The sequence below is a fragment of the Pecten maximus genome, chromosome 17 (genome assembly GCF_902652985.1).
Source record: "Pecten maximus chromosome 17, xPecMax1.1, whole genome shotgun sequence".
Classification (NCBI taxonomy): domain Eukaryota; kingdom Metazoa; phylum Mollusca; class Bivalvia; order Pectinida; family Pectinidae; genus Pecten; species Pecten maximus.
In genome coordinates, this window is record NC_047031.1 from 12,893,190 (window position 1) to 12,909,890 (window position 16,701).

Below are 16,701 nucleotides of genomic sequence, written 5' to 3' on the forward strand. Positions count from 1 at the left end.
GATGTTGTACAACGGCTCTTGTTACATCGTCTTTTGACAACATAATACATGAGAGAAAGCGAGGACTAAGAATCCTGGATATATTTCTGAGTACGCATGGAAATGAATTCATTTTCCTATTCTTACATATTAGAATCTCCTAAAAGGAAGATGGTTTGAATGCTGTTGTACTGTGTTGTGATGTGTTATGCTGTGCTGTGTTGTATACTATTGTGCTGTGTTGTTTACTGTTGTAATGTGTTGTATACTATTGTGCTGTGTTGTATACTGTTGTAATGTGTTGTATATTATTGTGCTGTGTTGTATACTGTTATGTTGTATACTGGTGTGCTGTGTTGTATACTGTTGTGTTGTATACTGTTGTGCTGTGTTGTATACTGTTTTGTTGTGTTGTATACTATTGTGTTATATACTATTGTGCAGTGTTGTACTGTGTTGTATACTGTTATGTTGTGTGCTGTGTTGTATACTGTTGTTGTATACTGCTGTACTGTGTTGTATACTATTGTGATGTGTTGTATACTGTTGTTATATACTATTGTGCAGTGTTGTACTGTGTTGTATACTGTTGTGTTGTATACTGTTGTGCTGTGTTGTATACTATTTTGCTGTGTTGAATACTGTTGTGCTGTGCTATATACTGTAGTGCTGTATACTGTTGTGTTGTGTACTTTTGTGCTGTATACTGTTGTGGTGCTGTGCCGTATACTGTTGTGTTGTACACTGTATACTGTTGTGCTGTGTTGTATACTGTTATGTTGTATACTGTTGTGCTGTGTTGTATACTGTTGTGCTGTGTTGTATACTATTTTGCTGTGTTGAATACTGTTGTGCTGTGCTATATACTGTTGTGCTGTATACTGTTGTGTTGTACACTGTATACTGTTGTGCTGTGCTGTATACTGTTGTGTTGTACATTGTATACTGTTGTGTTGTGTTGTATACTGTTGAGCTGTGTTGTATACTATTGTGCAGTGTTGTATACTGTTGTACTGTGTTGTATACTGTTGTGTTGTATACTGTTGTGCTGTGTTGTATACTATTTTGTTGTGTTGAATACTGTTGTGCTGTGCTATATACTGTTGTGTTGTGTACGTTTGTGCTGTATACTGTTGTGCTGTACATTGTATACTGTTGTGCTGTGCTATATACTGTTGTGCTGTATACTGTTGTGTTGTGTACTTTTGTGCTGTATACTGTTGTGTTGTATACTGTTGTGTTGTACATTGTATACTGTTGTGCTGTGTTGTATGCTGTGCTGTGACGTGTTGTATTATATTGCGTTGTATATTACTGTGCTGTATTGTCAGTTTGTATTGTGTTGTATGTTATTGTTCTGTGATGTGTTGTATACTGCTGTGATGTGCTAAATTGTCCTTTTGTATTGTGTTGTGCTGTGTTGTATTGTATTGTTACGAGGTCCATCGACAATTTGAGTCATTTACGGCCAAACAACACCAGATTAGAATGACGTTAACGGAAAGAAAAATCAAACTAAAACGTTTAAAAGTAGAAATCTTAAAATCCATTCCATTTCATTTCAACCAATTTCATTAGGAACAAACAGATTGGGCAACAGGCTACGCCTATATAAGCCTTTTTCTTACCAAAGATTGTACATACAAATATATACAAGATATCACTTAACGAGCTGCTTGTAAAAACATATTTTATTGTGAGTTATATTGCACGTAACCAGAAATCCAATACTCATTCAATAGACGTAACAATCATCTCAGATCTGTGTGAAATCAGCATTCAATCATAAAGTGCTTCATGACGGTAAGGCTGATCGCAGGATTGACAATAGGGATAATCTTCCTTTCGTAAAATATAGCTGTGTGTGATAGAGTGTGTTATAATTTGATTTATTTTATATATTAAAGCTGAAAACACAGAGCCGATATCATGAAACAACTCCGTAGATTTTATTTTTTTTTTTCTTAATTTGTTGGAGATGCAGCATCTAATTCAAACCAGAAACATGTCCACGTCCGGATAATCAAAAGCACGTGAAGGTTATTTTTGACAGGTTTTCTTTAGTAAGATAATTATAACTGAAGCAAAGGTGGTGGGGTTTCAAATAGGAGCTCAGAATTGAGAGTTCTTTAGTAAGATAATTATAACTGAAGCAAAGGTGGTGGGGTTTCAAATAGGAGCTCAGAATTGAGAGAGGGCGTGTGGTATCAAAGGTCGAGGTCGCCATGTTTAATGTGTTATTTATAACCCGTTTAACTCGGTTAGTACTGGCAAGTCATCCAATGTGTACGCTACCGAACAAAATAACTACAACGATGTAAACAGTTCGGTAAAGGAAATATATACACCGAAAAGTTGTAGGCCTCACATATTTAGCTGTATATCACCGAGGACACTTACATCATTTGATGTATTTTGAGTTGTTGAGCACGTGAGCTGGGATTCTGTGTTTGTAGGTTCAACATTACATTCTACATCACAAATTGTTTGCCCGTTGACAAGTTTGGGCTGCTCGGAGCGGTTGGTTGAGCAGTTGTTTTGATTGTCCAGTTTTCTGGTCACGTGACAACAGCAGGTTTCCGGTTTGTATTGTTGGTGTATATCTTCCTTGTTGTCTTGGATCTGTTTCCCATGTGAACTGTGACATGATATCCGGTCGTTATCTAACATTCGATAATCTCGTAAATCATCATCCCACACGTGAAGTGGAGCGCGGTAACCGTATTTGTTAGGTCTACACAAACATCCGAATGGTGTGAAACATCCGAAATATGCATAGGGCCCTTCGGAACCATCTTTCTTTACCCTGAGCCCTGGCTGTTTAAATATTTCCTGTATTCTCCATTTCTGAGAATGTTTCCGTTTCAAGGAATCAGTCTTAACTATTTTCGTCTTAATGACGGTTTCTCCCTCCGATTTATGTTTCGGTACACTTTCTAACACTGCTTGCAATATATTGGATGTTTCGAACGAAGATTCGGCCGATTTCAAATACGTAAACACACACAACACTGCATAGTCCGCCATTTTGTAAATATCGTTTTCGTCCGATAACATGGCGATTTGGTACTCGTAACCAATAGAAACTTCCGTCGATACAGCTTCTAGAGTTTCTCTCATGTCGGTCTCGGAAATTCCTTGTAACTTATACATAATCCGGGAGGCTTTCGTCCTGCGCACTGCGTGAACAATTTGCCGGAAGAGACCCCTTATGCTGTAATGCCCGCTTTTACGACATGACTTTGCGAAATCTTCGCGACTCTCACTGACAACCATCTCAATTTCCTCCTCAAACGTTTTATCGAAGCAGATTGAGTAGTCACTTTGTCCGGGCTGTATGTTGATGCCGTACTCCCTCAGTATACCTGTAGGGGAGAACAAATCATACGTCACTTGTATCACAGGGACTGGGGATCGGAGGGTGTGTCAGATGGAGAGGGTGGTTGGGGAGATGTGTTTATGAGAGAGGGGTGATGTGTGTGTGTTAGCTAGAGTGTGATGTGTGTGTGTTAGCTAGAGTAAGGGTGATGTATGTGTGTTACCTAGAGTAAAGGTGATGTGTGTGTGTTAGCTAGAGTAAAGGTGATGTGTGTGTTAGAGTAAAGGTGATGTGTGTGTGTGTTAGCTAGAGTAAAGGTGATGTATGTGTGTTACCTAGAGTAAAGGTGATGTGTGTGTGTTAGCTAGAGTAAAGGTGATGTGTGTGTGTTAGCTAGAGTAAAGGTGATGTATGTGTGTTACCTAGAGTAAAGGTGATGTGTGTGTGTTAGCTAGAGTAAAGGTGATGTATGTGTGTTACCTAGAGTAAAGGTGATGTGTGTGTGTTAGCTAGAGTAAAGGTGATGTGTGTGTGTTAGCTAGAGTAAAGGTGATGTATGTGTGTTACCTAGAGTAAAGGTGATGTGTGTGTGTTAGCTAGAGTAAAGGTGATGTGTGTGTGTGTTAGCTAGAGTAAGGGTGATGTGTGTGTTAGCTAGAGTAAAGGTGATGTGTGTGTATGTGTGTAAGCTAGAGTAAAGGTGATGTATGTGTGTAAGCTACAGTAAAGGTGATGTGTGTGTGTTAGCTAGAGTAAAGGTGATGTGTGTGTTAGCTAGAGTAAAGGTGATGTGTGTGTGTAAGCTAGAGTAAAGGTGATGTGTGTGTGTTAGCTAGAGTAAATGTGATGTGTGTGTGTTAGCTAGAGTAAGGGTGACGTGTGTGTGTTAGCTAGAGTAAAGGTGATGTGTGTGTGTTAGCTAGAGTAAGGGTGACGTGTGTGTGTTAGCTAGAGTAAAGGTGAAGTGTGTGTGTTAGCTAGAGTAAAGGTGATGTGTGTGTGTTAGCTAGAGTAAAGGTGATGTGTGTGTGTTAGCTAGAGTAAGGGTGACGTGTGTGTGTTAGCTAGAGTAAAGGTGATGTGTGTGTGTTAGCTAGAGTAAAGGTGATGTGTGTGTGTTAGCTAGAGTAAAGGTGATGTGTGTGTGTTAGCTAGAGTAAGGGTGATGTGTGTGTGTTAGCTAGAGTAAGGGTGATTTGTGTGTGTGTGTGTGTGTTAGCTAGAGTAAGGGTGATGTGTGCGTATTAGATAGAGTTAGTAGCCATTACAAATCTGCAGTTGTTTAGCATGTACCATATTTATACAAAAGAAGTTTAATGTTGTAAATCAAGTGGTTTCTTACAATTAGTTGTCATTTATCAACGAAATTTTGTTCTGTTGAAACGGACAAACCCTAGCATATATAGAATACAAGAGGCCCAGAGGGCCTGTATCGCTCACCTGGTTTCATGAGATATGAAACAAGAATGATGCTTAAGTATATATTGGCACTGGTATTGCTATGTCAATATATATCATAAGCATTTTATATGGGTACATGTACATTGGTTTTATTTTAATACTAAAAATGCCAAAACGTGCATTAATTCATGAAATGAAATTAACTTTTGGCGCGACCCCATAGGGGTGCTACCACACAAATGTGAGTGATATCCATTGCTTAGTTTCAGAGAAGATCTTGTTTAGACCAATTGACCCCTTTTGACCCTGCCCTCTGCCCCCTGGGGTTCAGTTCCTTCCTTTATACAATTTTGAATCCCTACCCCAATAGGATGTTACCAGTCAAACCATTGCTAAGTTTCAGAGAATAAGTTGTTTAAATCAATTTAACCAAATTGACCCCTTTTGGCCCCACCCCTCAGCCCCCTGGCGGCCCGGGTCAACCCCAACATTTGTACAATTTTGAACCCCTACCGTATAACTATGCTACCATACAAATGTGAGCAATATCCATTGCTTAGTTACAGAGAAGAAGTTGATTTAACAAATTGACTAATTTTGACCCCTTCGGACCAGGTGAGCTAATAAAAACATGAAGATATAATTTTATAATTACCTTTATATTTTCGATGTTTTGCGAAAAATTTGGCTGTGAACCTCCTCTGGAAGTTAACCTGTCGTTCTTTTACTTCTGCTGACGTCAGAGGGTTGACGATTTCCTTGCGCGTTTCCGGCATGTTGGCGAGATACAGACTTAATCCTACCACAGCGTCACTAGGGTACATGTTGTCATGACAACACCTCGTTCTGAAATTCAAACCAAAATCATTTATCTACCTATAATCGTTTATAATTACAAATCGTTTGGAGTTTTGAACATTTGAATCAGACATCTTTATTTAGATTAGAAACATATTTATCTATTAAAAAATACAGATATCTGTTTTGTGATTACAGCTATCTGTATTTAGAATAGACATATCTGCGTTTGTGTATCAAATGGGTAAATCTATTTTAGATTTATTGAAAAAAAGAATATATCTCTATTAAAACAAGTGATATCTGCATGTATTTAAGACACATTTATCCGTTTAGAATACAAATACGTCTGTTTATTAAATAAATAAAGATGTCTGTATTTTGATAGAGATATCTCTATTTTTAGTTTAAAGAACATTTTTACAAGTCAAATGAAGTATCGGAGTTCCGCCATTTTGAATCAAAATGGTGCGTTTCCGAAAACGAACCACGTGAACCGGGCAAGGTTCTGCTGGTACAGCGCGTTCTATTCCGAGTACAACAAACTCGTGTAACAACCCGATAAAAACCGCGCGAATAAATAGCAATGATACAAAAATGCGAGGAAAGACTCTGTATAACAAGATTTAGTGGTGAGGATAGTGTCCACGAAGGTTGGACAATTTTAAGCTTTCACCTGGAAATCCATATATGGGTACGTTAACCTGACAAGGACTTACCCACCTTGATGATGTCTCTAAGATTGTGTGGACGCTCCTTTCCAACCAAAACCGAAAATCAGTTTATTATTGCCGTCGCAAATTAAAATCATATGTAATGACAACATTGTATCATTTTTATAGAGGGATAACAAGACAGTGTCTTTGTCTTAGTAATAATATTATATAATAGAAGAAATAGAACTTTTCACCGGAAAACATTAATGAATATCCTGCTCTCTCGTGCATTTTCATGGACGTTCATCTAGAGAATGGATTTCTTGGAAAGAGTCGCCCATCTTCGAAAAAAGTAATACGGAGTAACTTGTGTTTTCATAAAAAAGCAAAGCCGATAGATGTAGTATATGTATAAGTACACATGCATGTACCAGATTATTGTTCTAAAAAGCCGTATTCACTTAATTGTCAAGAAGCGTGACAGTAGATATAGATCTAGCAGAAGAGATTTGTACACTAAATTTATCGCTGACGTCCTGTAACAGATATAAAATTAGTGACTTGGTTGAGGTTAAAACAAGGAATTCTTAATCCGAGAAAGGTGATAATTATACAAATGTACACCTTGATGTAATTCGCCTCTCAAAGAAATTTAATGTTTAGTTCAATATTGACACGTCAAATAAAACTAAAACAAAACAAATTTTGTAGTGTTAAACATATACTGGTATAAAAATGGGAAAAAACACTAAGTATTCCATTTACCTTTAGTACAACAAATTGAATAATAAATGGAATATTTTTACTAAATTTAAAATTCGGTACATAGAAAAAATATAACAAGCGGGATAATGCAATGTCCGATATTATAGTTAGTGGGATCCACTGCAATATTTGATTATTGTAATATTTTACTTTCTGGGGGGAAATATTTTAGACCTAATTGACCGGGATATTGTAATAACTGAGCAAGTAATTACCTGCCTCTCAAAACGGAAGTTGGGGATATTACGATCGTAAGACCTACGGATTGGTGTAGAGAGATGAAAAACACGGAAATGACATTATACAAAAAGTATCTCACTAATGAAGAATATTAAATTAATTGATTACTGATTGATATAGAAGTCGATACATTTGTATTATGTCGTCAAAATCACGGTAAAATGCCGCAGCATGTTTCTACTTTCACTTTCAATCTGTCAGAAATTACGTTAAACTGGAGTCGGAGTCAGGTTACCTCAACAATACATAACTTACATCGATACAACTACCCATATAGTCGATGTAAAACGGTGATTTCCTTGAAATCTTCTGACTTTTCTATCAACATGTCGTTGAATATTGGCCTTTAGGAATGAAATCATCGCGAGTTCTCGTTTCCGAGTCGTAATAATACTGGTTAGTATATATATTAAGGACTAAATCGGTCACCATTCCAGATTTCAGATTTCAGATTTATTTATTTACACTCAGACACATGACAATGTGTTACATGAGGTACATTTATAATGAAATTCTTTGACATGACAGGATGGACAGATATAATATATAAATTATTACACTTTTATAGTTACAAATAGCAGTGAAATGCTGCAGAAGCTTATATTGCAATACACATGAGGTACATTTATAACGAAATTCTTTGACATGACAGGATGGACAGATATAATATATAAATTATTACGCTTTTATAGTTACAAATAGCAGTGAAATGCTGCAGAAACTTAAATTGCAATACACATGATGTATATGTTTCCTTAATTACCAGTAACAACTTATTAATATGATAGAGAGGACACATATAATATACATGTTGTATAAATCTTTCATAGTCCAAGTCAACACTTTACGATAGTTACATATATTACAGCAAAATAATACAATCACTTATACACATACGGTTTGTTAAAGCTTCATAATAAAAGAGATATTTTTTTAAGAAAAATGGACAATCCGTTTAGAGCTCGTTTGTTACATACTGACAATAGGCCTTTCATTTTCATCTCATTTGGATTTGTACGAAAATAATTTGGAATATATTTATTTTGCAGATTTTTAACTAGCTCATTTTTACAAGAAAACAGATAGTGATATTCATCTCCAATACTTTCTAAACATAGGTTACATATTCTTTCTTCTTTCGGGATTCTTTGCCATCTACCCGTTTCAATAGGGAATTTAAAATTGCATGTACGTATTTTAGTTATATATAGTCTATTATTTTCTGACAATGCTGTCAAATATTTTTCAAGACCAAATTGAGATTTACATATTGAGTAAAAATCGCCTCTTGAAGAGTTATCTATTTCTGAGAACCACTTTTGGATCAATTGATCTTGGAGTCTCTGTTTCAGTTGATTTTTAAAGAACAATTTATTCATGCTATATCTATTTTCAAAAATAAATGAAAAACCAGATTCATCATATATGTTTTTAACTTTGTTGATCCATTTAAAAGAAAGAGTTCCGGCGTCATGCAGTTTAATTGCTAATTTAAGTAGAATACTACTAAGTTTATTTTCATTACAAAGAAGACTGTTCCAAAAACGAGCCATTCTAAGTTTAATATTCAGTTCTAGTGGGAAACGACCCAGTTCACCATATACCATAAATGATGGAGTACTTGATCTCACTTTTAGCACTCTTTTGCAAAATTTGAGATGGATTTGTTCCAATGCACGCAAGTTTTCAAATCCCCATACTTCGGATCCGTATAACAAGATTGGTTCAATTACAGTGTCAAAAATATGGAGTTGTATATCCTCTTAAAACCTTACCTGACCCGTTTCCACGTCTGACTGCCTCGCTTTGTGTATCGTAACTTCCGGAAGCCGTACAGTGGTGTTCAACCGCTGTGATGACGCGCGTTATTCAATTGTCTACATTCCTGTCAGAATTATAAAACAATAGATTTCCAAAGACGGCAATTTGATGCGTGAACAGTGACAATGCAGAACAATGGAAATGTTTGACAATGACTGATTACAAAAAGCTATAATACATACTACATATCTTCCCAGACATAATTTAGAGTTTTAATGCCTATTTTCAATATTAAAAATCACGTTTTAAAGTGTCTCGTTTAAGTCTAGTAAGACTGGACATTAAATATATAATTTGTTGGTATACTTTTATGTAATTTCGAAGTTGTGACACTTAAACAAATATATTTGAATATCTTGCTGGTCCAACTGACGGACTAAATTCAAAGCACTATCATATGGAATATTTTACTAGTAATATTGAAATGACAATATTAAATCAATAAATATAGACCCTATATAAAATAAATAATGAAATTTTTAAAGCACTGTGCCTAATTAAATATTATGCTATTGATAATGACAATATCAGATATAAATAAAAAAAAATTATAAATTGTTTTCTAAATTCAAAGCACTAATTTCAGATGTTAACTATTAATAATGACAATATCTGTTGACGATGAAGTCATAACGTTGAACAGTGCATTCGCCATTCCGCGTATGATAAACAAAACATATTTTCATTTACTAAACCTGAAACAGATACACACAAGAATATTGTTCTGCAAGAACTGATCTATAAAGTAATTATATGATAATCTAAACAAATCTGGGAAAAAACATATATATATATGTATAGCTATTTGTAAAAAAAAACCAGTACTAATTAAACCTGAAACAGATATCACAAGGATATTATAATAGTTCTGCAGTAACTGATCTATGTTGTGTTATATACTAATAACAAATATTTTTTAAAAATACAATACAATACAAATGTACATGTATAGCTATTCTAAGTAAGATTAAATATAAACAAAAATGTGACTGCTAACTAAATATAAACATGAAACACATATAACTTTTAAAAGAATATTACAATTATTCTTCAATAACTTAATTATTTATACAAATCTGAAAAACATAAAGTTAATCAATAGGAAAAAATACAATGTCTAACTAATATTGCTTTACAGTGAAAAAGTATGACTCAAAGATACCGTGATAATGCCAATTTAAACTAAATCTGAAAACAGATACAAATTAAATCAATACGACACAAAATTTAACAAAATGTTAAAGTTTGATCAAGTATCCAACGATACAATTGATTTTGATAATTCAAATATAAAAGCAAAATATGATGATTTTCCAAAGTGTGCTTCAGTTTTATACACTATTTCTGAAACAGTTTGACGATCATCAATACAATACAATGAAATACAATAATGTTTCTTCAGCAGCTAATGATTTTCTGATCATCCAACAGGTGAGTTGATTTACCGGTGTTCTGATTTACCTGTGTTCTTTTCTGTAACAGACTATAACTACCTATCAACACACCTTAATCCCCTATGTAAACACCCCACCCGAACCAGAGTTGGTGTTCGGGGAAGACCCTCACACCGACACCTAGGCCAAGGCAGAGCGGCACTCTGTAATCCCGGGTGTGATTATACCGTTTACTGGGACACTGATATATCTATTTCCATATCGATCACTCTCGTTTATATTTAGATATTTTGCACTATACATATCGCCGTTTTACTTTAAATGTAAACCAGCAGTACTATTGTTGTTTTAATGTAAACTAAAATCTACTGATTTCTTTTTAATGTAAAACAACACCTTACTGTTTTTGTTTTAGTGAAAACTGAAATCTACTGATTTCTTTCTAATGTAATCCAACATTTTACAGTTTGTTTTAATGTAAACTTACATTTTATTCGATTGTTTTAAAGTAAATTTACATTTTATTCTATTGTTTAATGTAAACTTACATTTTATTCTATTGTTTTAATGTAAACTTACATTTTACCGTTTTGTTTTAATGTAAACTAAGATTTTACTGTTTTCTTTTTAATGTAAACATACGTTGAGTATACCGATAACGGCCGGCAATACCCGGTGTCCATACCATTAATCCGTATGGACGATCATGTACAGCTCACCATCCTTAAAACAATATATGTCCTAATTATGCATATTACACAATGTATACATGTTCGTGACCCTGACCCTATAACCATCCATATATACAGCAGCTATCGGGATGGGTGTGGTCCGTACGTTACACATAACCAGGTATACGTCCCTGATAAAACACACATACAATTATATATTTATATTGACCTTTGATTGGTGATTCGTGATAGATCCCTGTGGATTTATCGTCCCTCTGAATCGAATGCTAATTATTGATATTTCATTGAAGGCCCTACTCGTTAAGTAAGCTTAACCTAACCATCTTCTGCTGCAAGTGTTCATCGCGATCAATCAACCATTTCCTTATAGAGTACATAACTGAATCAATGATCTGGTTTTCCAAGAACTCGTGGAAGCATTGCTTGGTTTCCAGGAATACTTTCGCAAATTAATAAACTTACCAGTACTGTTGGTTTTCTGGGTATATGCTGCACACCCTGAAATGTCTTGTTTCCAGGAGAACGCGAGCCGGCTACTGAGGCTGGAATGCGGGCGATGTGTGCTGTGTGTATGTGTGCGCTGATGAGAACAAGATGCATTGATAAGTTATCGATTTTCTATGACGTCACTTTCACTATCAATACAATGGTGTGTGGAGATTACAGGGTGGCGCCCTCTAGCGCGTACAGGTCAGATCCTCGCGGGGGTGAAGCGATCACGATAGAGCAGGATGACTAAACGTTTTATACCAGCCTATCCAACCAGAAAATGTCTGTCAGTTTCATAACCGTTCTTTGTAATTTTGGAAGAAGTCACGTTATCGAAGGTCAAACGTCGGGAAATCTTTCCGGAGATAAAAATCGGTCTGTAGCAAGGGAACCCCCAACACTCTACGGTGACTGCATGTGTTGCCAAATTTGTTTTGTAATTCGACACGGCCAAGGGAGCAGATACTGCAGATACAGAGGAAGGCTAGCACACGAGGGCAAAACCCTTTGAATCCCTATCTCAGATATAAATTGTTTCCTTCACTGCTGTACCTTGGATCTACATATGACGTCATTACCACGTGACACTGAACAACGTTGTTTGAGGCCGCTTTTTGTTTTCGACTACCTGTAACTTGTATGTCCTTTTTAAAATGTTGTATCAACTACATCATATTCCTGGTAAATGTTAAATAAGAGTTAATGTACGTCAGACTGTTTTTAAACGAACATTCATGTTATTATTTTATAACGTTGTTACGCGTTTTAAGGACAATTAATTTAGATACGGATTGCAGACTGTTTGCATTTATTTATTTATTTACATTGTCCTCGGGTTTTTTCTCTTCTTTTTTATTGGTTATATATAAAATCTCAGTCAGTGCCTGTGGTCTTATCAACAGAACAGGTTATCATGCATGCGAGCGAGATGCATGTGTGGGGTGGGTGTGTTTTGGGAGGCTGTGATATTGTCACCTGGTGACAACATACAGTGTAGAACGGATGCCTCCCTCCTACTGCCTAAGACACCCAGCAGGACACCACACACGCATTATTCTGGCCACGGGTGAGCCAGTTGTCCAACTCCCAACAAGAGGCCCATATGGCCCTTAACGGTCACCTGACCCTAAAGACCATTTTAATATCGTAATATATGATACATATTCATTCGCAAGTATATACTAGTAGTGGTACTGTTGGCTATGGTGGCCTCTTTGGTTTTGGACTGACCAGAAAAATAATACTTGTCGGTACCATCTCGAGGTCAGTGTCGCCAAGTTTGAGTTGAATGTCATTGGTGGAATTTCAGAAGAAGTTAAAAAGAGAGAAGAGAAGATCGCAAATGTAGTCGCAGAGTGCACATTATATGACAAATGAAATCGTGTTTACACCCAAGGTATTTTGAAGTTACCTGCTAAATTATGCGATTTCCTTTCTCCTAAATAAAAGGAAACAATATTTAAAGATTCAGGTTACATACGGGTTTTTTCACACCCCGAAACTACCCCAGAATTCAGAGTAATGTTTTAATACAAGTATGCATACGTGCCAATGCGACAGAGAACGTCATTTTATTGTGTAACGAAGACAATGGAAACGAAATGACACAATAGAAGACATTTCCCTTACACAATATGTATATAAACAAATGATACTTACAAATTGATTTTCGCGACCAATATGTCTTCACAATTGTTGAGAAATGTATTAACTTTCAGGTCTGCGCTGATCTCGGACCAGTTTGATCAACAAAACGCAGAAACTGAAGCTTGATGAAGATCGCTGGCTCATTCCGGACGTGGGTGTGACCTTGTACAGGTCAAGACTGAGAAGAAAGCGATGGTCGGAAACTAACAGTTCATCTTACTATGGGCTGGACGCTTTTAAATCAAGTACACACGGCCTTAGACGTGATACACTCAGGAAGTGAAATTTGCTGGTTCGAGATTAGACAGGAAATATTTCCTTTCATTTTAGAATATTTGATTGTTAGATCCGGATACCAACGGTCCTCACAGAAAATATCTAAGTATCCAGACAATCTAATACAGAAATTATATAGTATCCAGACAATACAGAAATTATATATTATCCAGACAATCTAATACAGAAATTATATAGTATCCAGACAATCTAATACAGAAATTATATAGTATCCAGACAATACAGAAATTATATAGTATCCAGACAATCTGATACAGAAATTATATAGTATCCAGACAATCTAATACAGAAATTATATAGTATCCAGACAATACAGAAATTATATATTATCCAGACAATCTAATACAGAAATTATATAGTATCCAGACAATCTAATACAGAAATTATATAGTATCCAGACAATCTAATACAGCAATTATATAGTATCCAGACAATACAGAAATTATATATTATCCAGACAATACAGAAATTATATAGTATCCAGACAATACAGAAATTATATAGTATCCAGACAATACAGAAATTATATAGTATCCAGACAATCTAATACAGAAATTATATAGTATCCAGACAATACAGAAATTATATAGTATCCAGACAATACAGAAATTATATAGTATACAGACAGTCTAATACAGAAATTATATAGTATCCAGACAATACAGAAATTATATATTATCCAGAGAATCTAATACAGAAATTATATAGTATCCAGACAATACAGAAATTATATAGTATCCCGACAATCTAATACAGAAATTATATAGTATCCCGACAATCTAATACAGCAATTATATAGTATCCAGACAATACAGAAATTATATAGTATCCAGACAATCTAATACAGAAATTATATAGTATCCAGACAATACAGAAATTATATAGTATCCAGACAGTCTAATACAGAAATTATATAGTATACAGACAGTCTAATACAGAAATTATATAGTATCCAGACAATACAGAAATTATATAGTATCCAGACAATACAGAAATTATATAGTACACTACTTACGCTGGCGACCTCTCTCAGCGGATTCTAGATAGAAAATCTCATTGGTTACTGCATTTTTGGGATAAAAATAGCAAATTCCTGCGATTTTTGTATTTTTTTTTTTTTTTTTTTTGTAAAAATCTAAAATTCAGTTTCTGATTGTATGTGTGACAAAGTGTTTGAGCTAGGCCAACCAAACCGTCGCTCATAGTTGTATCAATGATAGTAGAGCCTACAGCACTGAAAGCATTTTTTCATGGATTTATGCAGCTGCGTTTGGGTTAAAAGCCCCAAAATTCGGGGATTAAAACAAAACAAATGTTACGTGTTTTAGTCTGTTTCTGACAAAGTGTAATAACTAGACCAACATAACCTTAGTCATACAGCGTATCATAGTTCAGCAAAATGCACTTAAACATTTTGTGGATCATGTATGCAATTTTTTTTACAAGTTTGGTGTTTTTGGTGTAAAACATCAAATTTACGCACTTTAGGATATGACTTTCAGTTTCATTTGTGTCTGAAATATATCCTTAATTAAGTCATATCCCTAAATATATCCTTAATTAAGTCGCATCCCTTTTATCTTCCCGATTCCTTAATTATGCGTAATTATATGTGTCGAATGTCCCCTGAAATATATCCTTAATCAAGTTCTATGTCGGATGTTTATTATCATCACAATTTCTTAATTATGCGTAATTACGTGTGGTAAAATGTTGGACTTGAAAAACAATTACAATGTAAATGTTACAATTTTGCGTTTAGGTCATCATACCATGTATGTGTATCATAGCCAAATACATCATGTAAAATATATAATTATGCGTAATTCGACCATCTTTTCGAAACCAAAGTGTTATTAAGTCCGAATACACAGGACACATGCATCCTTGATCCTTAAAAATATAAATATATTACTAAGTTAAAGTGTTACTAATGGGAACGAGGACATAAATACTCAGGGACAGTTTCTAATCGTTCTAGTTAAATTATGAAAAGTAAAATGCTGCGATGGACACCAATTAGAATTGAGATTTTTGTTAAATTTTCAGTAAGCCCCTTATTATGACTTGCCCTGGAGAGGACATATGAGAGGCTGAACTCGTGACCGCGCGCGTTTCCGTTTTCAACGACACACCACTTGAGCGAAAAATGGGGACAGCATGTATTTGAATACGTAAAAGCCAACTTATACACAGAAAATACCAATGGTTAAAATACAATTATTTGCTGAAAAAAATAGAATTGTATTTATTTACCAACTTCAAATGTTTTATCGTCGGTTTTTTTTTATTCAAAGTTAATTAACTGCATCACAAACTTGGACGAAATTCTACAGTTTTGGCTCTGTATTTGGCAAATAACTTTATTTCATAAGCGATCTTTCAGGACGCAATTTTCAATCGTCATTTCTAGATTTCTGTACGTGTTTGTCATTTCAGGTTGTTTTTTTTGTGACAAGAAGTTCCGCTGTCGCCTGTGTAGTGTTTTATAAGAAATAAAAATCCACTCGTCGTTCAAAATTGAAGTTAAAACTATGTACATTGTATATGAAACGAAATTCTATCACAGACTTGTAATTTAAACCGATATAGAATTCCGACTTACTAAGTGCACAATATCGTACCTGATAAAAAAATTCACATTAGTACTTTCCCAAAGGGGTCTCATCCCCCAAACCCCGGGGGTAACGTTCACTTTCACTTTCTGCACCACTAGAATGTGTCATGGCAAAATTGAAGGCCCAGTCAGCCCATCCTGGTGGTTTATAACAGTTTAAATCTGTGTTGTACATCAATCAAATCTCCATGTTTCAATTCCTTATATTGACTGGCTTTGATCTCGTCTCTTCTCTGTAATCTTGAATGAATTATGTCAACATTGGTCAGGATTTCTTTTACCAACACTGATAGCATAGCTATTTGTGACTTCAATTTTGCCATGACATGTTCTAGGGGTGAAGACAGGGAGACATTAACCCCACAGTACTGGGGATGTGCCAGTCCTGTCAGACTTTAGTTGTCACTGTCTATAGATCCTGGTTGTAGGATATATATAATACCCATGGTACGATTTGTAATGTGGGAATGATATTCTGAACATAAGGAAAACATGACTTATGTAAGTTTTTATAAAAATTTTATTTTTTTTATGAAACCATACATCTTCTCACATCATCCACACTAAAATCACTATTCTCACATTC

At 35.1% G+C, this 16,701-nt stretch overlaps 1 protein-coding gene across 4 annotated transcripts; it reads right to left on the reverse strand.

Moving 5' to 3' along the window:
• Positions 1 to 1,655: 1,655 nt before the first annotated feature.
• On the reverse strand, positions 1,656 to 13,374 carry LOC117315565. 4 transcript variants are annotated; one of them, XM_033869805.1, is made up of 5 exons: positions 13,214 to 13,374; positions 11,528 to 11,645; positions 8,934 to 9,043; positions 5,355 to 5,545; positions 1,656 to 3,344 (listed from the first exon to the last, which is right to left on the reverse strand). In XM_033869805.1, the coding sequence occupies exons 4-5, from the start codon at positions 5,521 to 5,523 to the stop codon at positions 2,344 to 2,346; spliced, it is 1,170 nt and encodes a 389-aa protein (XP_033725696.1). In that variant the 5' UTR covers positions 5,524 to 5,545; positions 8,934 to 9,043; positions 11,528 to 11,645; positions 13,214 to 13,374; the 3' UTR covers positions 1,656 to 2,343. The 4 variants fall into 4 exon arrangements, with proteins under 4 accessions (XP_033725696.1, XP_033725698.1, XP_033725697.1 ...); XM_033869807.1 differs by lacking the exon at positions 11,528 to 11,645; XM_033869806.1 differs by lacking the exon at positions 8,934 to 9,043.
• Between the last annotated feature and the right edge of the window lie 3,327 nt (positions 13,375 to 16,701).

What these genes read in the sequence shown, in the direction of transcription:
- LOC117315565 (XM_033869808.1), bottom strand. Translation starts at nt 5,523, where the DNA reads ATGTACCCTAGTGACGCTGTGGTAGGATTAAGTCTGTATCTCGCCAAC. An exon ending in AAAACATCGAAAATATAAAG is followed by an intron (nt 3,345 to 5,354) that starts GTAATTATAAAA and finishes TCTCCCCTACAG; the next exon opens with GTATACTGAGGGAGTACGGC.